Below are 26,753 nucleotides of genomic sequence, written 5' to 3'. Positions count from 1 at the left end.
GTAGATGACAATTAAACTCAAGTTAAATTAAAACAGGTTACAACCTGCCCCCTTCTCGGAAACATACTTCTAAATTCGAATTAATTCATTAAAGAATAGACAGTGATATCATGCAGTATTACATCGTAGGAGCAGAAATATTCCACATGCAGGGGCAACAACGTTCCCCACCCAAACTTGGATTTCTCACACGCAAAATAGAAAGTCCAATAAAACTTTCCAGGAAGGGAGGGCAATGCATGTGTGGAACCAGATTAATGGAATTTTGGAAATGAATTACAAAGATTGATGCCAATAGCTGTCAACAATCCAATAGTTACAGATGTATACTGGAGAAAAATTATGAAACAAATTTATGTCTTGTCTTTGCTTTAACATTTCTGCCAATGGTTTTATTAAGCGCTCGACCGTATAGGAAACTCACGAATAGGACTTCAAAGATGAATACCATTTTTCCAAATCTAGTGGAGAAAAATTTAGTCGACAAATCCAAGTTATGTAATAACGGATTTAAATTTAGTGAAGAAAAATGTAGATGATTTTAAGGATGCCGATATTAAAAAAAAAAAAAAGTCTACAAAAGAAAGATATTCTGTGCTCTTCCATCCCACATCCAGCTCTATGCAAAATAATGGCTCTAACTTTAGTCGTGTTTCTTCTCAGCCTTGTTTCACAAACCATGGTGTCCATGATGCCAGGTACACTGGGTCACGCTTTGAGTGCAGAGAGTGATAAGGTGGCTTTACTTGCTCTGAAGCAAAAGCTTACCAATGGAGTGTTTGATGCTCTTCCATCATGGAACGAGTCTTTGCATTTGTGTGAGTGGCAGGGTGTTACATGCGGCCACCGCCACATGAGAGTCACTGTATTGCGCTTGGAAAATCAAAACTGGGGTGGTACTCTTGGACCATCCTTGGCAAATCTAACCTTCCTCAGAAAGCTCATTCTTTCCAACATCGACTTGCATGCCCAAATTCCTACGCAAATTGGTCGACTAAAGATGCTGCAGGTTCTTGACTTGAGCCACAACAATCTCCATGGTCAGATTCCTATACAACTTACTAACTGCTCTAAACTTGAGGTAATTAACTTGTTGTACAATAAACTCACCGGAAAACTTCCCTCGTGGTTCGGAACTGGATCCATCACAAAGCTTAGGAAGTTGCTTCTCGGTGCCAATGATCTAGTTGGTACTATAACACCTTCCTTGGGGAATCTTTCATCCCTCCAAAATATTACACTTGCACGAAATCATTTGGAAGGAACTATACCTCATGCTTTGGGTCGGTTATCAAATTTGAAAGAGTTGAATCTTGGTTTAAATCATTTGTCGGGAGTAGTCCCTGATTCCCTTTACAACCTTTCCAATATTCAAATTTTTGTTCTCAGCGTAAACCAGTTATGTGGTACTCTTCCATCAAATATGCAACTTGCTTTTCCAAATCTTCGAGATTTCTTGGTTGGAGGTAACAACTTCAATGGAAGTTTCCCGTCTTCAATATCCAACATCACCGGATTGCACGTGTTTGATATCTCCTTAAATGGTTTTAGCGGATCAATTCCTCCCACTTTCGGAAGCTTAAACAAACTAACGAGGTTTCACATTGCTTATAATAGTTTTGGAAGTGGGAGAGCTCAGGATTTGGATTTCCTTTCCTCATTAACCAATTGTACTCAATTGCACAAACTTATTTTGGAGGGCAATCAATTTGGTGGTGTGTTGCCAGATCTTATTGGAAATTTTTCTGCCAATCTCACTTTGCTTGATATGGGAAAAAATCAAATATCTGGAATGATACCCGAAGGAATTGGAAAGCTAATCGGTTTAACTGAGTTCATTATGGTAGATAATTACCTAGAGGGAACTATTCCAGGTTCAATTGGAAAGCTTAAAAATCTAGTAAGATTCGCCCTGCAAGGAAACTATTTGTCTGGTAATATTCCTACCGCCATTGGCAATCTTACTATGTTGTCTGAACTTTATCTGCGCACAAATAATCTCGAAGGAAGCATTCCATTAAGCCTCAAATACTGCACCCGCATGCAGTCATTTGGTGTTGCTGACAACAACTTGAGTGGTGATATCCCTAATCAAACATTTGGCAATCTAGAAGGCTTGATAAATCTTGACTTGTCCAACAACTCTTTCAATGGTTCCATTCCTTTAGAGTTTGGAAACTTGAAGCACCTTTCCATATTATATTTAAATGAAAACAAGTTGTCTGGTGAAATTCCCCCAGAACTTAGCACTTGTTCCATGTTAACAGAGCTCGTGCTGGAGAGAAACTACTTCCATGGAAGCATACCTTCGTTCTTGGGCTCTTTAAGATCCCTCGAAATCCTAGACCTTTCTAACAATGACTTGTCGAGCACAATCCCTGGTGAACTACAAAATCTGACTTTTTTGAATACTTTGAACTTGTCTTTTAACCATCTTTATGGTGAAGTTCCTATAGGAGGTGTCTTTAATAACTTAACAGTAGTTTCACTCATTGGAAATAAGGATCTCTGTGGGGGGATACCTCAACTGAAGCTCCCAACTTGCTCTAGGTTGCCGTCAAAGAAACACAAGTGGTCTATTAGAAAGAAACTCATCCTCATCATTGTAATTGAAGTTGGAGGGGTTTTGGTTAGTTTCATAGCATGTATCAGCATCTATTTGTTCAGAAAAAAGCCCAAAACATTATCATCTCCATTGTCTCTACAAAATGGGCGCGTGAAGGTTTCTTACGGAGAGCTGCATGAAGCAACCAATGGATTTTCTTCATCCAATTTGGTAGGGACAGGATGCTGTGGTTCTGTATATAGAGGATCTCTTCTCCATTTCAAAGGACCAATTGCCGTGAAGGTGATGAATCTTGAAACAGGTGGGGCATCAAAGAGTTTCGCAGCTGAATGCAAGGCTCTAGGAAAGATCATGCACCGGAATCTTCTCACTGTCCTGACTTGTTGTTCAAGTATTGACTATAATGGGAAGGATTTCAAGGCTATTGTTTTTGAGTTCATGGCTAATGGGAGTCTAGAAAATTTGCTGCGTAGCAACGAAGAGCTCGAGTCTAGAAATTTCAATATCAACCTTCAACTTATGCTAAATATTGCTCTTGATGTTGCTAATGCATTGGATTATCTTCATCATGGTTCTGAGCAGGCCGTAGTTCACTGTGATATTAAGCCAAGCAACATTCTTCTTGACGATGACTTTGTTGCCCACTTGGGAGATTTTGGGTTAGCAAGGCTCCTTAATGTGGTCACGGGACATTCCAGCAGAGATCAGGTTAGTTCGTCTGCAATTAAAGGAACCATTGGATATGTCCCCCCAGGTAAAGTGTTTTCTATCCTTTAAATTGTTTTACCTTTGGTTTTGAATCACCTAGTGGCAACAACAGCATAAGTTATCTTGTTGATTTCATGTTTTATTAGAGATAAATTATGGTCATTTAGACTAGAAAGGATCATTGTTATGATAGTTTATTGTTGACTACTCTCAAATTGTACAAAGCCATAGTCTTTTTAGCCTACACTTTGAACCTTCATCTTAACAACTGCCCCACAGTGTCAACTAATTAAAAATTACACTAAAAAAGACTTCTAAAGTAAAATTTAGAAAACTCAACAATCTTCTTGTATATATAATAATCTTTGATTAAATGACCATGTACAATTTATTTTACATATATTAATATAGTTTAATGAAATTCTAAAACAATTTGTTTATAATCAATATGTGGTTGTATTTAAAGTATCCTTAATTTTTTGTGTAAATTGTTGTTGTTGGAGCAGAGTACGGAGCAGGTGTGGGAGTATCACCAAAAGGAGATATCTACAGCTACGGAATCCTTCTGTTGGAGATGCTGACAGGAATGAGACCAACAGATAACAAGTTTGGTGAGAGTCTAAGCCTACACAAATTCTGTCAGATGGCAATTCCAGAAGGAATAACTGAGATAGTAGATTCACGTTTGCTTGTGCCAACAACTACTGAAGAGGGAACAAGGGTCAGGGTCATGGAAAGAAACATTAGGGAGTGTCTGGTGTCCTTTGCTAGGATTGGACTTGCATGTTCTGCAGAATTGCCCGTTCAGCGAATGAGCATAAAAGATGTGATAGTGGAATTGCACCTCATCAAAAAGAAGCTGGCTCGCTAGGTATCATCTTTGTCAATAAGAAATTAACTGGGTTTGCCTGTAAGCTGGATAACTCTTGCATTCATCACTTTGTTTTTTCTTTTTTACATGTTACTATCCTTTGAACTCCTTCAATTCCTACTTGTGATGTTAACAGTCTTTGTAGACTACCACATGAACCTATCTATATTGAATGTAAATGTTAACATATGTGTGTGTCCTCACAATTTAATTGGAATAGTATACTAGATAGTAAAATACTAGTTGTTGTACAGCAATATAGTATATAGTATATATACTACACAGTCGCAAACTCAGCAACTCAACTTAGACATGATGTGTTTTTGAATTGGTGGGGAATTGATGTCACCATCATTTTAAAAATAACAAATAGTTGCTTTTCGTGGGCAACTCATCATAATTTTATACTTGTTATGGTTTTTTACAATCAAATCAAACACACTAATAATCAATTGTATATTTACACATATAAAAAAAAACTCAAACATGTAAAATAACAAAAACCAAAGATAAAAAGAAATGTGAATGTGATTGATTTTGCGCACCTGTGTAAGCGTTGAGCGGCAGCTTCTCCTTTCCAGGTGAAGGGACGGAGAAAGATGTGATATTTGCCACGTCAGCTCAGTTAAATACTACTATTATATTAGATTAAAACTTAAATATATTTATGGTTACTTATAATGAGTGAATTTTATTTTTTTTTCCTAATAAAATTTTTCATTATGATTCTGATGATGCTATTAGGATTTTTTTATTTAACAATTAAGACCTTTGATTTTTCAATAAATCCCAAAATATTATCTACAAATTCTATGAGTCAATTATGAGATTATTTTTGGAATTTAATTATACTTAAAGTTGGTTAGGACTGAATATGGGTTGATAAAAAGATTTTTCTTTTAATGGATGACATGTTTGTTGAAAGTTTAAAAGATGATTTGTGGTGATTTTGTTTGAAGAATTTTATAAGAGACACCTCATCCATTGGTATTGAAATACCAACAATAGGGACAAAAATTTAAATTTTATTTTATCAACGATAAAAAAATAAGAATCATAAATAAAATTCAACTATTTATTAAAAACTAAAAATATATTTTGAGTCTAGATTAATGTAGAAAGATCTCATTATAAATTATAGGATGACTTAAATAACTTGTTGGTACCTATAAAATAAAATAAGGATGTTTGGGTTTAGGTGTCTAACTTTTATTTTTTTATTATTTTGAAACCTGAAAAAAAAATTTAAAAAGGTACCAATTGTGAAAATGAGTTGGATGCACAATAATGATTTTTAAATGACTTACTTTATGACACTTTATAATTAATCGATATTTCCTAATAGTAGATACTTTTTTAAAAATAAAATCTGTCAGGCACAAAATAAAATGATTATAGGTACTAAAACTAAAATAGGCACCAAAAAATTATTTATAGACGAAAAAAATGCTAGCAAAGGTTATATCACAAACTATTATTAAATATTAATTATTTTGGTTCATTATATAATGAATACTTTTTACCATTTTTAATTTCTTTAATTATATGATATGAATATTGATTCGCACTTTTTATGATAACAGATTATAATGATTTTTTTAATAAAAAAATTATAATTATAAAATTTACATACTAAATTTAATCCCTATAATACACGAACTAAAAAACTAGTTGTTCAAGAAAATGAAAGCACTCTTCTATCAAGCTAAACGAATATAAAGACCCAAGCCAAAGTTTAGAAACGAGGCATTTTATATGAGTTGAATTAAAATTGTAAATTAAATATTTTATTTTTATCCTAACCTTTTGAAATTATTTATTAGACTATCCTAATGAATTTCTTATAACATATTTTTCCAATTGATGGTATGGCTATTCTATTTGGTCTTGATATGTTAATGTTAAATTAATTTTATTAATTTTAATTTTAAAACATTTTTTCAAAAATAATTATGGTAATTGTTAATATTATTTTATAATTAACAATATACCAGTATGTGTTTAGAAAAGAATAAAACCTTTTTATATAATTGAGTACGTCAATTATAATATTATCATTTATTTGTATAACTTAAAAAATAATTCTAAAAAAATATAACCCACCAATTTGTAATAAATTATTATGTTGAATTAAATTTTCAAGCTTAATACAATTTTCTTGCAGACTCTCAATTATTTGTTGATTTCAACTTTGTTCATGTTAAATAGAAATATGTGTAAGTAACACATCTCTTAGAGAAAATTTTAGAAGCATGTGGATGTATTTAGGACAAGTTCGTTGTTATTAATTTTTTTTCTCACAAAGTATTTTATTTCAAAGACAGTTTTATTCAAGTTAAGTACTAAATATTTGATTTAGTACTAAATATCTGAACACTTTTATGAGCAAAGATTAGGACTATTTGTTTATGCTAGATCCAATCTTCGTTGATAATTGCTCTACTTGAATGTTTTTTAAGGGATTTTGATTTTGAAAATTAAATCAAATATAATTTAAGGATAAATTTAATTTATACTTTAGGTCATCCTAAAAAAAGTCATCCTAATTCAGCTCAATGTTTATATCTGTTTAAAATTTATATTTTTTTTTGCAGTTTTAAATTAACAATAAGACTAATTAATTTAATAATTAATATTTTATATAACATGATATCATATTTATGTTATTTGTTTGAAATATATATTATAAATATGTTTTAGTTTTATACTTTTTGACATTATATTTTAACTGTACATAACATTAAAATCAAACATATTGGGTTAATTAAGAAATTGAATAAAGTGGAGTTAATGCAACGTCCCCTCCCCACTCCCCACGCAAGCTTCCATTTCTCATACGCAAATAGAAAGTCCAATTCAACAAGAAGTCAATAATCCTATAAATATGAAACCAGATTGATGGAATTTTGGAAGACGGAATGAATCACAGAGGACTCATGCAACATATGTCAACAAGTCTTGCTTTCAAATTTATGCGTTCCCATTACGTACAACTTTTTTATGACAGCAAGTCTTGCTTTTATATTAATATTTCCTCCTTAAAACGACTTGCAGCTAATTCTTTTACAACGCCAAGATCTAGTCATTTTTAAGTCTTCTTATTAGATATTCAAAACTCGATTTCTTCGTCAATTCAAATATTCAATTACATCTTTTCACAGCTTTTTGAAGCTTGTAAATCGATCGATATTTAACACAAGTAAATCAAAAACATTTCTTCATTGTCCTGTGGAGAAAAATCCAGTCAACACGTTAGTCAGCTCAACACAGCACATTGAAGTTAGTTACACATTTAACTTAAATGATTTTTTCACCTAAACCTTCAGCCTTTTCAATTAATTGTAAAAAAATCTTGGTAATTGTTTGCGTAATTAAAAAGTCAATAGTTATACAAAGAAAAATAGGTAATCCTGCTGTCAACCCAACAAAATTAATAAATACGAGTATAATTTTGGACAATTTCTGTAATTAATGACCAATTGGATCCAGAACATTGCACGCTTAATTATTGGGTTGTAGTTAATGAAAATTTTGTTTTCAGCATTTTTTCTAAGTAAAGTACTAATCCCTCATTTTTTGAGACGACGTTAATTTGGTCCCTGAGATTTAAAAAATATCAAAATGATCATCGATTTTACACTTTATTTGTCACGGTAGTCCCTGCCATTAGTAGTCTTTTTAACACCGTTAGTAAATGTGTGACGTGGCACGTTAAGTGCCACCTGGATGCACACGTGAAACTTTCACATGAGTTTCTTTTACTTGCCATATAAGGAGGGACTAAATTGATATTAAAAGAATTAAAATAACATAATTTAGGTGATCATTTTTTCCCCAAAATGTTAAAACCCTAACGACTACTTTAACATTCACGCTTTCATTCCATTTTTTCTCCTACTCATACTCTCATTCAATTCTTATTCTTCTCCTATTCATCTTTCTCCATCTTTGTAGTTCTTCTTCTATTATTTTGTGGTCTATCATGTATGCTAATTCAAGCACAAGGGAGAATGTCACGTCAAACCGTCTTTACTATTGTCATAGAAGAGTTACCATTCGAACAACAAAGATAACAAGGAATAATAGGAGACTGTTTTATGTTTGTCCATTACTACAAGTAAGTAATGTTAATGGTACTTTTTTTATTCTAATTTTTGTGCAAAGATTGAATGCAAAGACGGTTTAAACGCAAATAAAAATGCGTTTGAATGATATAGTGTCGGTTCAACTACGCTGGTTTAAAACGAGAAGATCAAATGCAGTGAAAAACAAAACTATTACCTCTACTAGAAAGTACTGATTGCGACAATCAACACTAGAGGGTGACGATGATCGACGTGGAACACACAAAAGCACTGATTGTGTCAATGAACAGTGAAGGGTGACGAAGAACGACAATCACCACCATTGGGAGAGCGATGATCGACGTGAATCTAGCACATGAATGTTTATCCTTCAACCATAAGAGGGAGAAAATGGTGAGAAGGAATTCATCATGTTTTTCAATTAGACTAAAAACTATTAGGATCAATTTGACACTATATACAAAATTGATCCTTCATTTTTCAATATAACATTTAAAATTATGTCATATTAGTCCCTATGACGAGACATTACTTATTTCTCAATTACGCTTGTCACGTGTGCGTCTAGGTGGTACTTAATGTGCCACATCACACATTTACTAATGGTGTTAGGAGACTACAAACAGCAGGGACTAACGTGACAAACAGAATATAAAGTCGATGATCATTTTGACATTTTTTAAATCTCAGGGACCAAATTGACAGCGCCTCCAAAAATAAGGGACTAATTTGGTATTTTACTCTTTCTTTTACTGTAAATTAGTTCTATTTAATTTGGAGAAATTTGAAGATTTGAAAGCACATTGGATTTAATTTGCAGAAATAAAGCGACACACTAAAGCAATATGTGATAATACTACATGATATTGTTAGTCTATTTAAACTACCCCTATTATTGGAGGGTCACTTTCTCCATTTTATTTTTATGTCATGAGACTATGAGATATTTATATTTAAATTTAATATTATATAAATTTTTATATGAATGATATTTAATTTTTTTGTATATCAAAAATATTTTTAATTTTAATTTAAAAGTATAAAAATATATTTTTAAAACTATTATATGTTTTGTTTATATTTTATTAATCCATATTTATATTCATCTAGTGTATCACTATTCATACTAGAATAACTTCATTTGAGTTTTTTATATTCAGAGACTCTTGGGTATTTAATTTTAATGTATGTAGCATTTATATGAATGATATTTATATTTTTTCAATTTGAAACTAGCAAAAAATATATTTATAAATAAGTATATATTTTATTATTTTATTAATCCATATTTACAACCATGTGTCACATGGCTAACCATATTAGGGAAAATCTATTTTGGTGATTTTTTTATAATCATTGATTTTTTCATGTTAAGAGACTCTAAGATTTATATTTTAATTTAATGTATATAACATGAATGATGTTTAAATGCCTTTTTATATAAAAACATTCTTCACTTTGTTGATTTGAAAGTATTAGAAATTATATATTTTATTTATGTTGCACTAATTTATATTTATATGCTTTTGTCCCACAAGCAATTATGCTTGGACAAATCTATTCCCATGATTTATTATTATTATAATCAATTTCTATGTTAAAAGACTCTTACATATTGATATTTAAATTTATTATATACAACTTATATTTAAATTTATTATATAAAACTTTTAAATGAATGATATTTAAATTTTTTTTATATAAGAATATCTTTCATTTTTTTTAATTTGAAAGTATAACACTTGTATTTTTTAAAAAATTATTATATATTTTATTTATGTTGAGTTAGATGAAAAAATTAGGTAAAAGTTATTATATTTGTTGACAAATATTTACATTTATTTTTACAGTTAAATAAAAAATTTAATTTAAAAGTATAAAATATATATATATATATATATATATATATATATATATATATATTAAACTATTATATATTCTATTTATATTAGATAAAAAAGAAACAAAATTTACCATCTTTAATAGACATTTATGTGCATTTTTACGGTTAAATAAATAAAGAACTCAAACTTTTTGTTTATCTCTCACGGTTCAAACAAACAAACAAATGCAAGGGATGCCAACAAGTCTTGCTTTAAAATTTGTGTTCCCATTATGTACAACTTATTAATGACAACTCTTGCTTTAAAATTAACATAATTGACTATGATTGCATCGGGCTTCACTTTAATTCCCTCCTTAAAACGACTTGCAGTCAATTGTTTTACAAAAGATCTACTAATTTTTTTAGTCTTATTAGATATTCCGTGCTTCCACTCCAATCCCACATCATTTGTGCTCTATGCAAAATAATGGCTCTAACTTTAGTCATGTTTCTTCTCAGCCTTGTTTCACAAACCATGGTGTCCATGATGCCAGGAACAGTTGGTCACGCTTTGAGTGCAGAGAGTGATAAGGTGGCTTTACTTGCTCTGAAGCAAAAGCTTACCAATGGAGTGTTTGATGCTCTTCCATCATGGAACGAGTCTTTGCATTTGTGTGAGTGGCAGGGTGTTACATGCGGCCACCGCCACATGAGAGTCACTGTATTGCGCTTGGAAAATCAAAACTGGGGTGGTACTCTTGGACCATCCTTGGCAAATCTAACCTTCCTCCGAAAGCTCATTCTTTCCAACATCGACTTGCATGCCCAAATTCCTACGCAAATTGGTCGACTAAAGATGCTGCAGGTTCTTGACTTGAGCCACAACAATCTCCATGGTCAGATTCCTATACAACTTACTAACTGCTCTAAACTTGAGGTAATTAACTTGTTGTACAATAAACTCACCGGAAAACTTCCCTCGTGGTTCGGAACTGGATCCATCACAAAGCTTAGGAAGTTGCTTCTCGGTGCCAATGATCTAGTTGGTACTATAACACCTTCCTTGGGGAATCTTTCATCCCTCCAAAATATTACACTTGCACGAAATCATTTGGAAGGAACTATACCTCATGCTTTGGGTCGGTTATCAAATTTGAAAGAGTTGAATCTTGGTTTAAATCATTTGTCGGGAGTAGTCCCTGATTCCCTTTACAACCTTTCCAATATTCAAATTTTTGTTCTCGCAAAAAACCAGTTATGTGGTACTCTTCCATCAAACATGCAACTTGCTTTTCCAAATCTTCGAGATTTCTTGGTTGGAGGTAACAACTTCAATGGAAGTTTCCCGTCTTCAATATCCAACATCACCGGATTGCACGTGTTTGATATCTCCTTAAATGGTTTTAGCGGATCAATTCCTCCCACTTTGGGAAGCTTAAACAAACTAACGAGGTTTCACATTGCTTATAATAGTTTTGGAAGTGGGAGAGCTCAGGATTTGGATTTCCTTTCCTCATTAACCAATTGTACTCAATTGCACAAACTTATTTTGGAGGGCAATCAATTTGGTGGTGTGTTGCCAGATCTTATTGGAAACTTTTCTGCCAATCTCACTTTGCTTGATATTGGAAAAAATCAAATATCTGGAATGATACCCGAAGGAATTGGAAAGCTAATCGGTTTAACTGAGTTCACTATGGTAGATAATTACCTAGAGGGAACTATTCCAGGTTCAATTGGAAAGCTTAAAAATCTAGTAAGATTCGCCCTGGAAGGAAACTATTTGTCTGGTAATATTCCTACCGCCATTGGCAATCTTACTATGTTGTCTGAACTTTATCTGCGCACAAATAATCTCGAAGGAAGCATTCCTTTAAGCCTTAAATACTGCACCCGCATGCAGTCAGTTGGTGTTGCTGACAACAACTTGAGTGGTGATATCCCTAATCAAACATTTGGCAATCTAGAAGGCTTGATAAATCTTGACTTGTCCAACAACTCTTTCACTGGTTCCATTCCTTTAGAGTTTGGAAACTTGAAGCACCTTTCCATATTATATTTAAATGAAAACAAGTTGTCTGGTGAAATTCCCCCAGAACTTAGCACTTGTTCCATGTTAACAGAGCTCGTGCTGGAGAGAAACTACTTCCATGGAAGCATACCTTCGTTCTTGGGCTCTTTCAGATCCCTCGAAATCCTAGACCTTTCTAACAATGACTTCTCGAGCACAATCCCTGGTGAACTTCAAAATCTGACTCTTTTGAATACTTTGAACTTGTCTTTTAACCATCTTTATGGTGAAGTTCCTATAGGAGGTGTCTTTAATAACTTAACAGCAGTTTCACTCATTAGAAATAAGGATCTCTGTGGGGGGATACCTCAACTGAAGCTCCCAACTTGCTCTGGGTTGCCGTCAAAGAAACACAAGTGGTCTATTACAAAGAAACCCATTGTCATCATTGTAATTGGAGTTGGAGGGGGTTTGGTCAGTTTCATAATATTCATCAGCATCTATTTGTTCTGGAAAAAGCCCAAAATATTTTTTTCTTCATCACAGTCTCTGCAAAATATGTACTTGAAGGTTTCTTATGCAGAGCTGCATGAAGCTACCAAAGGATTTTCTTCATCCAATTTAGTAGGTACCGGAAGCTTTGGTTCTGTGTATAAAGGATCTCTTCTCCATTTTGAAAGTCTTGTTGCTGTAAAGGTGTTGAACCTTGAAACTTTTGGGGCATCAAAGAGTTTCGCAGCTGAATGCAAGGCTCTAGGAAAGATCATGCACAATAATGTTCTCAAGATCCTGACATTTTGTTCAAGTGTTGATTATAATGGGGATGATTTCAAGGCTATAGTTTTTGAGTTCATGCCTAATGGGAGTCTAGATAGTTTGCTGCACGGCAATGAAGAGCTCGAGTCTGGAAATTTCAATCTCAACCTTCAACTTTTGCTAAATATTGCTCTTGATGTTGCTAATGCATTGGAATATCTTCATCATGTTTCTGAGCAAGCTGTAGTCCACTGTGATATTAAGCCAAGCAACATTCTTCTTGATGATGACTTTGTTGCTCACTTGGGTGATTTTGGGTTAGCGAGGCTCTTTCATGTGCTCACGGAACATTCCAGCAGAGATCAGATTAGTTCGTCTGCAATTAAAGGAACCATTGGATATGTTCCCCCTGGTAAAGTTCTTTCTGTCCTTTAAAATATTTTACCTATGCTTTTAAATTACCTTGTGACAAGTTATGTGGTTGATTTTGTGTTTTTATAAGAGATCTTTATTGTCATTTAGATTAGATAGGATCATTGTTGTCATAGTTTATTATTGCTTACTCTCAAATTGTACAAAGTCAAAGTCTTTAGCTTTAACACTTTGAACCCTGATCTTAACAACTGTCCCACTCAAATTCATTCTCATAAAAGTATACTATGCACGAAAATATATGATTGAATGACCGTTTACAAATTTTTTACATGCATTAGTATATTCTAGTTAAATTATAAAATGATTTGATTATAATCAATATGTGGTTGTATTTGATATGTGCTTCATTTTTGTCTAAATTGCTGTTGTTGGAACAGAATACGGAGCAGGTGTACGAGTATCACCAAAAGGAGATATCTACAGCTACGGAATTCTTCTGTTGGAGATGCTGACGGGAATGAGACCAACAGATAACATGTTTGGTGAGGGTCTTAGCCTACACAAATTCTGTCAGATGGCAATTCCAGAAGAAATAACTGAGATAGTAGATTCACGTTTGCTTGTGCCAATTAATAAAGAAGGAACAAGGGTCATTGAAACCAACATCAGGGAGTGTCTGGTGGCCTTTGCTAGGATTGGAGTTTCATGTTCTGCAGAATTGCCCGTTCCGCGAATGGACATAAAAGATGTGATAATGGAGTTGGAAGCAATCAAACAGAAGCTTCCCCAGTAGGTACCATTTTTGGGATCAGCAATTAACTGGGTTTGCCTGTAAGCTGGACAAGTCTTGCATCCATCACTTGTTTTGCTTTTTTTTTTTTTTTTTACATTTACCGTCCTTTGAACTCCATCAATTCCTTAGTGATGTAACAGTCTTTGTAGACTACTACGTGAGCCTATCTCTCGCATGGAAGCGATGAGAAAATAATAGACAATAAGTCACAAACAATCTAGTGTGAATGATTTCCCGCAAGGCAGTGACTGTCATTGCATTGATTTGAGAAGGTGCATCCCTTCCTTGTCCAATATCAAACTCCACCACACATCTGATTGCAAATGCAGCCTCCATTAGATTGTGCTTGTAACATTCTGAAGCCACGGGGAAAAAGATGTTTTCCTAATCCGATTGCAGATTTGCAAACCAAAGTACCATGTTATAAGTAGATACAAATTGTTAGAGTTGAACTAACTATCTTTAGCTTTATAACTTTCTTTAAAACCACTTTATTTATTTATTACTAATATATTACAAATTTGGATTAGACATATAAATTAAAATTATAAAAACATAACAAAGACATAATATGAATAATCGATCACCTATAGCATATTGTAGGGCAATCTATACGTAAGTGCTGTAACGCATACCAATTCTGCATAATTTTAATTCTAACACGGCTGTTCTCATTTTACATGTTTGGACACCCTTGAACCATGTTTCAACTCTATTTACATCCCAAATTTAGCACTTACAACAGATCTTTCGGCAAACTATACATTAAAGCACCTAAAAGGTTGAGAATAACTTCCAAATGAACTTTTTATGCAACAACCTATGCTAATTATGCAGAACTGCCCTGCCACACTACACCATTTTTCTGATTTAATTTCTTAACATGAGATTTTTTCCTACCACACCATTCAAGGTATTTGATAAGAAAATACTTGGTAAACATTTATATGAAATTTGTTTATTAATTTGATCTTATCCAATTTAGTAGGCACTGGAAGCATTGGTTCTGTATACAAAGGATCTCTTCACCATATTGAAAGACCAATTGCTGTAAAGGGGTTTTGAATCTTGAAACACACGGGGCATCAAAGAGTTTCATGAATTCACCAAAAATAAAAAAATCAAAGAGTTTCACGGCTGAATGCATCGACATGGAAAAGTTCAAGCGCTGGAATCTTCTCATGATCCTGACCATTTTGCTAAAATTGGGTTGCAAGTTATGCAGAATTCACCACTCGTATAAAAGATGTTGAATTGGAGTTACGTGCACTTATCCAAAAACTGTTTTTCAAGAAACAACTGTTTTGAAAATTAGTTGCGTTAACCTGAAGATTCTCGTTTGGATCCATTCACCATTACTTGTTTTATGCAGCTTATTGTTGTCTGCGCCAATTCAATTCCCATATTGCGATTCAAATGCAAACAGTTTCTGTCTTAAACCATTCTCACGCGATTCGATTTAAGAGGGAAAAGAATAAAGAGATCAAAGTAACCATTTGCGCGTTCACACTTTTTCCGAGCACAGCTGCATTTAAACGCCCTGCAATGGGATTTGCTCGTGAATAATATAGCTAAACAATTGAAACTCAAATTACGCTCTTCACCTTTCACTGATAATCATATAATCAAACCTCATACGAACTCAATTTCAAGAAAACAAAGATATTGAATTAGATTTATGGAGTGAAGTTAGTTTTTAACCGAACCCAAACTATAATAATCTACAATCGAGCGTTTCCAATTGGAAGAAAATTGTTCAGCTCATAACTCCAGAAACTTAATTACATCGTCGAAAATCTCCCACTCTGTTCAGGTAACTATAGTTGAAAGTGAGAAGCAACATAATCGAAAAGATTGATCCAAAACAAAATCCACAAAGCCCTAAAAATCATTACAATTTGATAGCAGTTCAGGTACATAAACAGAGTTTCCTCACAGGAACGAGCACGATCGGGATCGATATATAATAGTAATAGTAATATACACAATCATAGTAAAACAAAAGGAAAAAGAAGAAAAAGGAGAACTCACCGAAAGAGGCGCGTGGATTGAGAGCGCGTGGTTGTCAGCGCTTGGAGGAGTTGTTATCGTAATCGATGATCTCGGAATCGGTGACGGATCTGGAGTGCTGGACGATGGAGCGGCCGATAGAGTTGATCCAATCCTCCTTCTCCTTCTCGGAGTCGGCGATGAAGTACATGGTGTCGGAGCGCGTGGAGAGCTCGAAGGCGTTGGGCTTGTTGAGGATGTCTTCGGCGCCTTTGACGGTGAGGCACGTGGCGACGGGGACCACGCCGCGTGGACGAGACGCACGCGTGACGGCGGAGTCCTTGAACCAGAAGAGCTTGCCTTGCTTGAGGACGAACCAGCGGCGGCGCCAGGTCTTGATGTACTCGCCCTGCTTGGTGAGCCAGCCGGTCCGCTCGGGGTTCGACCAGAACTCGACGCCGTCGTAATCGGTGGCGTTGTCCGTCATGCCGGTTGCCGCGCGCCACAGGCTCGCCATCGGAGCTCGAAGATGAGAGGGCAGAGAAAGAGAATAAACACAGCTCAGGAGAACCAAAGAAAAAACCAACTCACTCACGACATTGCGTTGCTGGCTTTGCCCTTACCGTGTGCACAAGATTCTCTCTCTCCCCCACTTTTTTTCTTTTTTTAGCTCCTAAGTATTCTTTTATTATTTTTGTCTTAATCCCTATTCGTGTAATGAGAGTTTGACTGTTATGTAATTTGGTAAAAAGGTAAGAAAAATCTGATTAAAAATTGTTTTTATTAATAATTAAATTTAAATAATATCTAAAATGATTTAATTTTAATTTACACATTAACTACTTGTACTTATGGCTCACTTGAAGATAATAAAAAGTAAATTTTTTTAAAAAAACAGTTTTTTTTATTAAATTACTATTTTAGTCCGTCGAGGACCACCATATCATCAGTCACCGAACAAAGTCTTAAAAGTGAGTCTTGGAGATTATTAAAGAGACAGGAAACTTCATTAACACTGATGAGTCAGGTTTTCTTAGCGAATAGTAATTATTAATAAAGTTAATAGAAATGGTAATTAAAAAATTTTAGTCTCAAAATATAATATTTATTGCATTAATTTCTAAGATTAAGAAAATTCTAAATAAGCTTTTTATTTACCTTTTCGAATTTACAATTAAACACGTTTAATTTTTTTAATTTTAGATTAATAAAACTGATGGATTACACTTAATAACTTATTTTTTAATTTTTTAGTTTCAAAAATTAATGTGGCAACACTATATTATCATGGGCTAAAATGATAATTTGTTTTTTTATAGAGTGCATTTATATACTTTATAATAAGGGTTTATTTAATTTGTTAAAAATTATGATAATAACTTCACTTAATAAGATATTTTAATAAATTTTATTTATATTTTTCATTGTTATCCATTGTTGATTAAATAAGTTATATGAGTTAAACAATTTACAATGTACAGAATACATATAATGTACACTCTCCATTCCTACACTTACAGTAGTGCACACTCTATCTTTTCCTCTATTCTCTTGGGGTTTTAAGTTTTAACACAGTAACTCCAGAAACAGTGTTCTTTGAAGAAGTGATCCAATGGCAGTTTTTCGTATCCTAAGATTAATGCAAAGAATAATTTATGTAATGTACCAAAACATGAAAAGAATTAAACACAATATACATAGTGGCAAAAGAATGACAAGGCATTGCTTTGTTTAGGAAAAACTACAGTTTCACATATATCAACTTGATAAGTCCTAATGCTTCAGAAATATCAATGCGTAGGAACATCTTTTACTGTTTCAAGAGTAATACGAAAATCAATAGTAAGGATTAAGCTTCTGCCTTAATCTGGTTTTAATTGTGAAACAAATCCTAATCATTTCTGAACCGTCAAATCACGCTATCAATTATTTAATAGATACGTTATCATTTAAATAATGATAGAAATTTAAAAAAAAAATCAAATATTAAAAAATAAATGCAGAAAAAAATTATTAAAGATCAAATGTAAAATTCGATTATATATTAAAAATAAAAATATATTTAAGTCTTTTAAAAATTATATCAACAATGAATTACTATTAAAAAACTATATAAGATTATGTTATATTAACCATGTATTATAACTTGTTTTTCTATTCATAAAAATCAAATGTAATGATTAAAGGATTTATAATAACTTATATCATATTCAACCAAATAGATTAGACTCCACCTACTTATATTATCTCACTTTACTTAGATTCATATAATATATTAACTACTCCCTTAGGAGTATATATTATAGATAAGATTTTAAAAGCATTTTATAATATTTTTTTACTTCAGTACTTAAAGTAATAATTTATAAATAATGAACTTAATGAGTCACCATCAAAATTTAATGAGAAAATTATTAGAAAAGTTCTTTTAGAAAGAAAAAAATTGAAACCAAAATAAAATGCGTGTTTGGAAACTCGTTACGGAACCGAAAAATCACGTCTTATGAGTAAAGGATGTGAAAGCAACATGTAGCTTCCAATTGGACGTGGAAAACCACATTGAGGATCCGTAACCAAACAAACTGAAAGTTTAAGGGCTGATTACACGTTACGAGGATATTAATACCCTACAACAATTGTCCTAAAATTATTACTTTTAATTAAATGTGTATCTGATATATATATATATATATATATATATATATATATATATATATATATATATATATATATATATATATATTGTAAGAATAGTCCACATATCAGAAAATAATTCTTAATGAAGCTTCTCTCCTCAACAATTCTTTTTATATATTCTTATTAAAAAATTTAAAGTTCTTATTAAGTAAATCAACTCACAAGTTTTTACAAAATTTTAAAACTACTTAACATTCATTAAACAAATTCAATTCTGTACAATATACTTTTTTAAAATGCTTGTGGATGAAAATTAGGTTGATTAATGCAAGTCCCTGAGAGAAGTTGAGGTGAAATTTTGTAAATAGCAGGTCGAGGTTAAATATGTCACCCAGATATTAAAAAAAAGATGTGCTAAAAAGTGCCAAATCGCATGTTGCTAGCATTTCTAAAAAATACAATGCCACACCATTTCTACAGTTTTCGTGTGAAATAACACCACTTGAAAAAAAAAAAAAGGAGTATTACAATTTCAGCATATAGCTTATCTATCTAAAATTACAACTACCATCCCACAAGGTGATATCACTCCCAGTAAACTTTACATAAATTGAAGCTTGGTTAGCTCCATACAAAAATCCAATATGGCTGAAACTCAGGATATGAATGGTTGTGCCATTAAAATGTAGGTAAAGGATTCCTCAATGTGAGAATCGTTTACCTACCCCGCACGCTGGCAGAAGATTGACCACTTCTCACGCTGACAATATCATCATCTATTTCACTATTATCTAAACAAAGACCATTTTGGTTTACACTCACTTCAGAACTAGCATTACTGCTAGTAGCATGAGGAGAGCCGGAGATACTACCAGTTCGGCTACGCTGAAGCCCAGACCTCACACTATACATTGAAGAAGCTGGAATTTTTGTCATCAGTGATGGCCGTAAATCGCCTGGAGCCCTTCGCCTTATATCCTGTTCAAAGAGAAAGTTAAATTTATTAGGACGAAAAATATAATTTAATCAGTTCTAATTAATTTGATTGTTGATAAAAGCCATGAAATGAGATGAAGGCTCTAAATGAGAAACTCTGGAATAGCTAAATAACCTCAAAACATTATGCATCCAGAAATGGAACAAACTAACGTAGCATTTAATAGTTTTTTTTTTATATCCAGAGTAGCGTTTGAGATGAAGGTGCATTACAAGTTTATCCTCAATTGGTAGAACAAATGCAGAAAATGTGCAGAAGATGCATACCATATGCCTAATAGCCATATCCAAGGATTTCTTTGAGAGTGATCTTCCGAAACCCGAGCTATCTGGAGATGAAGATGACTTGCCAGAAAGATTATGGAAAGAGTTCTTGTCATCCAGCCTTGGTGGAGCTAGTTTTCGCATATTTATTACCCTCTCAACCATTTTGGTGCCCATTACAACAGGACTAACATTGTCATTTGCCTTGGAGTATGCACGATTAACTGCTGGCATAGAGCTTCCAGTTGGACGAGAAATGCCATTGGAGGAACGTCCTCTTGAAGGAGAGCATGATTGCCGCCTTGGTCTACCATTAGAAGCAGGCTCAACAGATGAGGACCGTAGATTAGGTGCTCCAGGCCTCCCCCTAGTTGTTGACAGTGACCTTTCTGGAAGCGTTGTCCTCAAATTGGGTGGAGCATCAAGTGAAAATCCAGGCATCTCCGATGGCTTCCATGGTCTTGATTTCACAGTTGGTGAAGTGCCACGGGATGGTACTGGCTGCCTTGATATCACAGGAGCTGACTTGGAGACTGAAGAAGTCTTAACTGAAGGAGAAGATACAGTGGGTACATTAGGTGGTGTTGACGGTCGGCGAGCTGGGGTTGATGCCCTTGATGTAGGTCTGGATGCAGGTAAGGTAGGCTTGGTTGTCGGTGTAGAAGATCTTGCAGTAGATCTTGACAAAGGTGTAGAGGATCTAGATGTAATTGTTGTTTTAGCTGCAGATATTGTAGTAGTTTTAGTGACAGAAACTGAAGTCTTAGGAGCAGAAACCATGGGCTTGGCTGAGGAAACCGAGGTCTTGGTGGAACCTACGGTTGTCCTCATTGAAGGTGTGGTTGTCTGAGAAGTAGGTGTTGAAGGTCTGGCTGATTTTGAAACTGCGGTAGGTGTTGAAGGTCTAGGTGATTTTGAAACTGTGGTCAATGTAGAACGTCCAGCAGGAGTTGTAGATCGTGACCCAATATTCCCTGATGATGAGTGCCTCCTAGTTACACCACCTGAAGAGGTCAACCCAGGGGAGGAGGCTGATTGTTTAGATACTAAATTGCTCCTTCCACTATGTTCTGACAGATTCTCTGATGATGAGGGCCTCCTAATTCCACCACCTGAAGAGGTCAACCCAGGGGAGGAGGCTCGTTGTTTAATTACTGAGTTGCTCCTTCCAGTAAGTTCTGACAGATTCCCGGCTGATGAGGGCCTCCTAATTCCACCACCTGAAGAGGTCAACCCAGGGGAGGAGGCTGGTTGTTTAGATACGAAGTTGCTCCTCCCAGTATCTTCTAATGGAGAATTTGCAAACTACAACCACAAGGAAACAAATACATGAAAAATTATTTTCTGACCATTAGCAAGAAAGAAAAACAAAATCATACTATTATGAACCATATGTTAAGCACCAATCATGCATTACTTAGGAGTTTGGAACTAACAAATAGATGCAGAGCATCACTTTTATGATTTTATCACTATAAATTGCAAAAAGCTCAAAACTAATATTCTCAATTTACTCAGTGAAACCTACAAATCTCAGTGCATAGTTTTTGTTTTGATAAAAGAAATTTATGGGGATAAGGAATCCTCCTAAACAAGGAACAAAACAGAAAACAAACAAGGAAAAAGAAAATCTTAGTAACAGAGCTCCCCAACCCCTCAGCATATGTAATAGCGAAACCCCTTTAAAAAGGCCACGTGCTTCGTACCAAATAGACTATGAAGCTCAGATACCTCTCTTGTTTGACGTGTTGGAATGTAGTATAGATTGCAAATTACCACAAAATTTAGCCTCTTTACTTCTACCAAAACGATGAAAGTTATTCATCAAGAATTGGTCTAGGGAAGTAGGACTAGAAGAGCCTAAGACACATAAAGAAACTACAACAGAACAATGCAAAAGAACAAGAGAGGATCTTTTAATAACTTCTATACTTGAAGCAGTGATCCTTTTATTAACAAATAATTTAATCAAAGCATGTCACTGAAAGTTGGGAAAACATGCAGGGCCGTGTATGCAAATTAGCTACTTGTAATAAGGCATCTGAAACTGAAATTATGCAATAACTCAACCAATTCCTCAACTGCTTAAGTTCATCATGCATAATGAATAATAATGATATTGCTAACAAATGGACTTTCATCAAAACCAGGAGTTTACAAGGAGATGTACAATTTCATTAACGAATTAAAACCAGATGCCAAAGACAACATCTGCCAATTACCATAAAATGATAATATAATTGACATAATCCAAAACATTCAATGAAATTGCTTACTCGAGCTTTTAATGGTGTGGGACGGACAGTTGGAGCCCCAAGCTGGCTCATAACAGTTTTTGATGTTTCCATCTCCAAAGAAGGGAAAAGGGGAGTCCCAGGTGGGGTTAGAAGCCTGAAAAGAAAAAAAATGCTAAGCCCCAATTGGAACAATAATCATTCTGCTCAGGCCGCCAAAGATACCACGCTATCTTTAATAATGAAAAGCTATGTCTGGATATTAGTGTTTGACTGTTTGCTAATTCGTTTCTCATTAGTTCATGCTTCACACACATAAAGGTTCTATGCAAGAACTTAGTTAAAGTCAATGATTTCAGGAGAAGATGCATAATAAGAATGAGATTAATAAAAATGACAATAGGGATAATTATATAGAAAATAAATTGTTAAGTTGAATACATTGCCAAATTAATTACGAGGCATTATGAACTTGTGCTGATTGCTGAATGCAGATGGACGGACCTGTGATTTCTAACAATTTGGCTTTTTTAAGCCAGGGAACAAGAGGAACTAGCCACCAGGCTTCAGTTTTACAATAAATCTAATAGTCATCATCTTTTAGACTTCTGGTTATGGAAAAAATAGCTTGTTTGTAAGGCACAAAGGCTATCCACTTTTAAATTCTAGGACCTGTTTATTTGTGTTTCTTTTTTAAAAAATGCATTTTAATTTTAAAAAAGCTTAAAAATATGTAATAATTGCATAAATTTTTAAAAAAAGAAAACCAAAAGCCTCGGAAAAAGCTTTACTTTTTTCCTCAAAAGCTAAAATTGTAGCCATTTGGGGGTGGGGGCTCATCTTTTTTAAGCTTAAACAGACGCTTAATAGTTTGAGAACACTATACCCATACTACACTTCACAATTAAGCTTATTTAGAGAAGTCTTAACTCTTATGCTAAAACCTGAGTTCTGAATAGCTTAGTGCCTGGGTCCATATCACATAACTTTCCCAAGTCCCATGGATGTATTGCTGATATCTATTCATGATTCAACCACTGAGAACTACAATTACTCCTCAACCCCCGTCTAGTGCCAACTGTCAAAGATCAGGTGTAATAGACAAAAACTTCCTTAGCATATAATAGATCAGAGACAGCATGAGTGTTAATTATTAGCATATCATATCATATTCTAGGGAAATAATACACAATATCCTTGGCCCCCTTATTTAAGGAATAAGCTTTGGATTCTAACTTGCTGAGATAAGATTAAGGTCTTACAGGCCAATGACAAAGAGTGCTACGTAGTACCTACATGCACCCATGAAACAATAAGGAATAACGGAAACACATCCATTCACAATTGTTGAATTTAAATTCATAATAATATATTGAGGCAAATGACCAGATGTCTCTTAATTTTCTTTTTTTTTTTTCCTCTTTATTATGTGAGGTCAGGGAACAATGTCAAATACTCTGGCCACAGATGCCAAAATACCAAAGTAATTCACGCTGTGTTTCTGATGCTCTCATCAAATTTTACCAAATGCTTGTTTAGATTTTGTTAAGGGAGAGACTGAATTAACAAATGTTTGTGTGAAAACGCAATCAAATAAGGGCACTTAATCCACCATAAAATTTCAATTATAATCTCATCTGTCTAACTCACAACTCATTCTAGACAGTCCTCCCGCATTTTCATATTTTTTTCAAAAATCTAACTCAATTGTCCATTTCATATTAGTAATTGCAAATGACAGTTACTGCTTCAAAGTTGAAGTGATATTATTACAATTGCATCATGTGTAGGATTTGGATTTTAGAGCAGCTCAATTACTCCACAAATTTGAGCTAATATCAAGTGTAAAATGCTAACTCATTCTTATCCAACACAAAAAAGAAATAAATTAAAAAACTCAAAAACTCCATCATTGCACTAAACTAATTACAATAAAAATGAAGGCTAAGCATTACAAAAAAGTTAGAAAGGTAAACAGAATATACCAGTCATAGTCATTCTTATCATTTTCCGAATTGAGAAAATCATCAGCACCGGTCTTCCTCGCCGGAGCCGACGCAGCCGGCGGAACGTTAAACAAGGGAGAATTTCCCGGATCAGAGCCTGCAACACAAAAAACACATAACAACACACCTCAAACCGTGCAAAAGACACAATCATTCCGCAGTTCTTCGCACTAATAAAATTAACAAAACTGACATCACAAAAATGAAAAAAAAAAAGCATTGATACCTAATGGTGCTGCAGCGTCGAAATCCTCTGCTGCGCGGAGCAGGAGATTGTTGCGCTCCTTCTCGCGGTTCCGCATTTCAAGGAACAAAGCGAGCTCGTCGTCCCTGTCCATGACGCGCGGAGAGGAGGACCTGAGAGCCGCCAATTGGTGCCGCCTCTGATTAAACGCGTCTTGCATTTGCAATTCCACCGCTCTGAAGCTCCGATTCATCGCAAGGAACGAACGATTAGGGATGGATCGATGGAGCGATGAAGAAGAAGAAAAGCCCCAAACGACGAGAAGAAGAAGAACCTAACTCAGCTCCATCGTTTCACATCAACAACCGCGCACCAACCGAATAACCAAAAATAGAAATCAAATAAATTGAAGAAAAAAAAGGGCTGAATTAAATAAAAGGGGCTTTGGTTGGAAACTATTGCGGAAAAAACAAAGTGGTGCGGTGTGGTCGGGTTAAGTGGAATGAGAAGGCAAGGAGAAGGAGCATTGGGATTGGAGAATGTTGGAGAGACTGAGAGTGAAGAGAAGGGCGTGACATTGAGAGGTAATAAAAGGCAAGTTTGAAGATGGAGGGAGAGAAGGTGGTGCTGTTTTTTAATTTCTATCACTTAAAGCCTACGTTACATGGTTGATGGATTGGATGGTTGGGTGAGTAATCACCCTAATGCCCTCTTTTTTTTTATATATATATACACAAAAATATCTCTCTGTTTCTCTTTTTGAATCTTTTGCCAATGGTGGTGACTTCACAACTATGCACTCATGATTCATGCAACCCCCCACACCCCAAAGCAGTTCTTCAATTCTTGCTTTTTCTGCCGTGAATAATCATCCTCTTCCCCGTATGGCTTCTTCCCATAAGGGATAACTAAGTAAGAGACTTAGCTTATTTAGATAACATACAAATATAAATTTTATTTCACAAAATTACGATAACACCATAAAAAAATAAGAATAATTATTTGTTGTTTTATCTTTACCATAAAAAATTAATTGATTTTTTTTATCACGAATCTAATCCAAATACACATAGCAGGGGACAAAATTATAGTTATCGATTAAAAGGGTGAGCATTGATTAAAAAACTAAAAGGAAAAAAATATTAGTGTATAAAAACATAGAATAACCTAAAAAAATTACTGTATAATACAATTTTATACATCTCAGTAAAAAATTAATTTTTTAATTAATGTCTTAAGGATACTAATTAATATTTATTAACTAAAAACTAAACATAGAAAACAAACTAAATATTTTCAAATTATTTGGAGTTTCTTATTAAGTTGTGTTTAGTATGAAAGATAGAAATAATATTCCCAAGAAAATTTTGTATTTTATTACGTAGAACTCACATTTCTTATATATATATTTTTTTATTTCTCATCTCTAAACCAAACAAAATCTTCTTTGATGTATAAATTCAATGCAGACGTCATATATAAGATGTTCATTCCATTCTCACTTCCAAAAGATCTTTAGCAATAGTACTTCCTTGTAGTTAACGCCTTCATTTGGTAACTAATTTTATTTTTTTATTCATAAAAAAAGTTAAAGCATTGCTATTTTAAAGGAAGGAACCAAGAGAGAGAGAGAGAGAGTACAGAATTTATAAATGATGTGGAAAATTTAGGCAGAATTAAATAAATGACTTGAGAAATTTAGGCGCCAAGTTAGTTATTAGTCAAAGCCAGCCAAGCCTTTTGGCAATTATAAAGAGCAGTTTTAGCGGGAATAACTTATCAATCACGAACCATTGCATATAATATAATAGGTTGTGTCATTAGAGAAGTTAATTTGGATGACAAAAATACAAGCATTAATTACGTGTTTAAGCAACTAGTGCTTATCTTCAATTGCTCAATTAACGAGGCTCTAATAGGTATCAGAATTTGGTTGATTCGACACTCTCGTTACTCATATCTAATTATGTCATTATCCAGGATTACTTAATTTACTTGAGAATTCTTGATTTTTTTACCATCGAATTAATTCTTAAAAGTATTATATTGATTCCATGCAATTTAAAAAATAATACAAGAAACACGTTGCTTATAGTACTGATTATCATTCACTAGGGTATCACTATCACCCTTATATCCAACCAGATTCCACTTGAAAAGAACTCGGAATAGAGAATAACCGCAAAATGAGGCAAAGAGTGGTTTGATGCTTTTCAATTAGCCTTTTTTATATGAAAGCTTGCCTCATAAAAACTTAGTTTAACAAGATTATTTTAATAAATCACAACATAAAATTTATGAATCACATTCATAAGTTTAACCAAACACCTTCAATTTTTAATTTGAACATTTACATGATTGAGCAATGATATTTATACATTTCACTCCCTGTAACTCACTTTTACTCCATTTTTTTTAAAAAAAAAGGAGAAAAAAGAGATAGAATTTTCTTT

At 33.8% G+C, this 26,753-nt stretch overlaps 4 protein-coding genes across 7 annotated transcripts; 2 read left to right on the top strand and 2 right to left on the bottom strand.

Annotated features, from left to right (window-relative positions):
• Positions 1-532: 532 nt before the first annotated feature.
• On the top strand, positions 533-4,332 carry LOC114384365 (probable LRR receptor-like serine/threonine-protein kinase At3g47570). The gene is made up of 2 exons (XM_028344033.1): positions 533-3,320; positions 3,781-4,332. The coding sequence occupies exons 1-2, from the start codon at positions 536-538 to the stop codon at positions 4,143-4,145; spliced, it is 3,150 nt and encodes a 1,049-aa protein (XP_028199834.1). The 5' UTR covers positions 533-535; the 3' UTR covers positions 4,146-4,332.
• Positions 4,333-10,437: 6,105 nt separating this feature from the next.
• Positions 10,438-14,463, top strand: LOC114384800 (probable LRR receptor-like serine/threonine-protein kinase At3g47570). The gene is made up of 2 exons (XM_028344595.1): positions 10,438-13,234; positions 13,635-14,463. Exons 1-2 carry the CDS (start codon positions 10,543-10,545, stop codon positions 13,988-13,990), a joined length of 3,048 nt encoding a protein of 1,015 aa, XP_028200396.1. The 5' UTR covers positions 10,438-10,542; the 3' UTR covers positions 13,991-14,463.
• A 459-nt stretch (positions 14,464-14,922) lies between these two features.
• LOC114384801 (pleckstrin homology domain-containing protein 1-like) lies at positions 14,923-16,639 on the bottom strand. Of its 3 annotated transcripts, none has more exons than XM_028344597.1 (2): positions 16,022-16,639; positions 14,923-15,530 (listed from the first exon to the last, which is right to left on the bottom strand). In XM_028344597.1, the coding sequence occupies exon 1, from the start codon at positions 16,494-16,496 to the stop codon at positions 16,056-16,058; it is 441 nt and encodes a 146-aa protein (XP_028200398.1). In that variant the 5' UTR covers positions 16,497-16,639; the 3' UTR covers positions 14,923-15,530; positions 16,022-16,055. The 3 variants fall into 3 exon arrangements, with proteins under 3 accessions (XP_028200398.1, XP_028200399.1, XP_028200397.1); XM_028344598.1 differs by lacking the exon at positions 14,923-15,530 and adding an exon at positions 15,675-15,807; XM_028344596.1 differs by lacking the exon at positions 14,923-15,530 and adding an exon at positions 15,680-15,871.
• A 2,389-nt stretch (positions 16,640-19,028) lies between these two features.
• Positions 19,029-25,149, bottom strand: LOC114385159 (mucin-17-like). 2 transcript variants are annotated; one of them, XM_028345160.1, is made up of 5 exons: positions 24,343-25,149; positions 24,096-24,213; positions 22,153-22,267; positions 19,880-21,181; positions 19,029-19,594 (listed from the first exon to the last, which is right to left on the bottom strand). In XM_028345160.1, the coding sequence occupies exons 1-5, from the start codon at positions 24,551-24,553 to the stop codon at positions 19,334-19,336; spliced, it is 2,007 nt and encodes a 668-aa protein (XP_028200961.1). In that variant the 5' UTR covers positions 24,554-25,149; the 3' UTR covers positions 19,029-19,333. The 2 variants fall into 2 exon arrangements, with proteins under 2 accessions (XP_028200961.1, XP_028200962.1); XM_028345161.1 differs by lacking the exon at positions 24,343-25,149 and adding an exon at positions 23,041-23,188.
• Positions 25,150-26,753: the final 1,604 nt, after the last annotated feature.

Source organism: Glycine soja, chromosome 14 (assembly GCF_004193775.1).
Source record: "Glycine soja cultivar W05 chromosome 14, ASM419377v2, whole genome shotgun sequence".
Classification (NCBI taxonomy): Eukaryota; Viridiplantae; Streptophyta; class Magnoliopsida; order Fabales; family Fabaceae; genus Glycine; species Glycine soja.
Note: the sequence above shows the minus strand (reverse complement) of the source record. Positions and strands in the feature narration are given on the sequence as shown.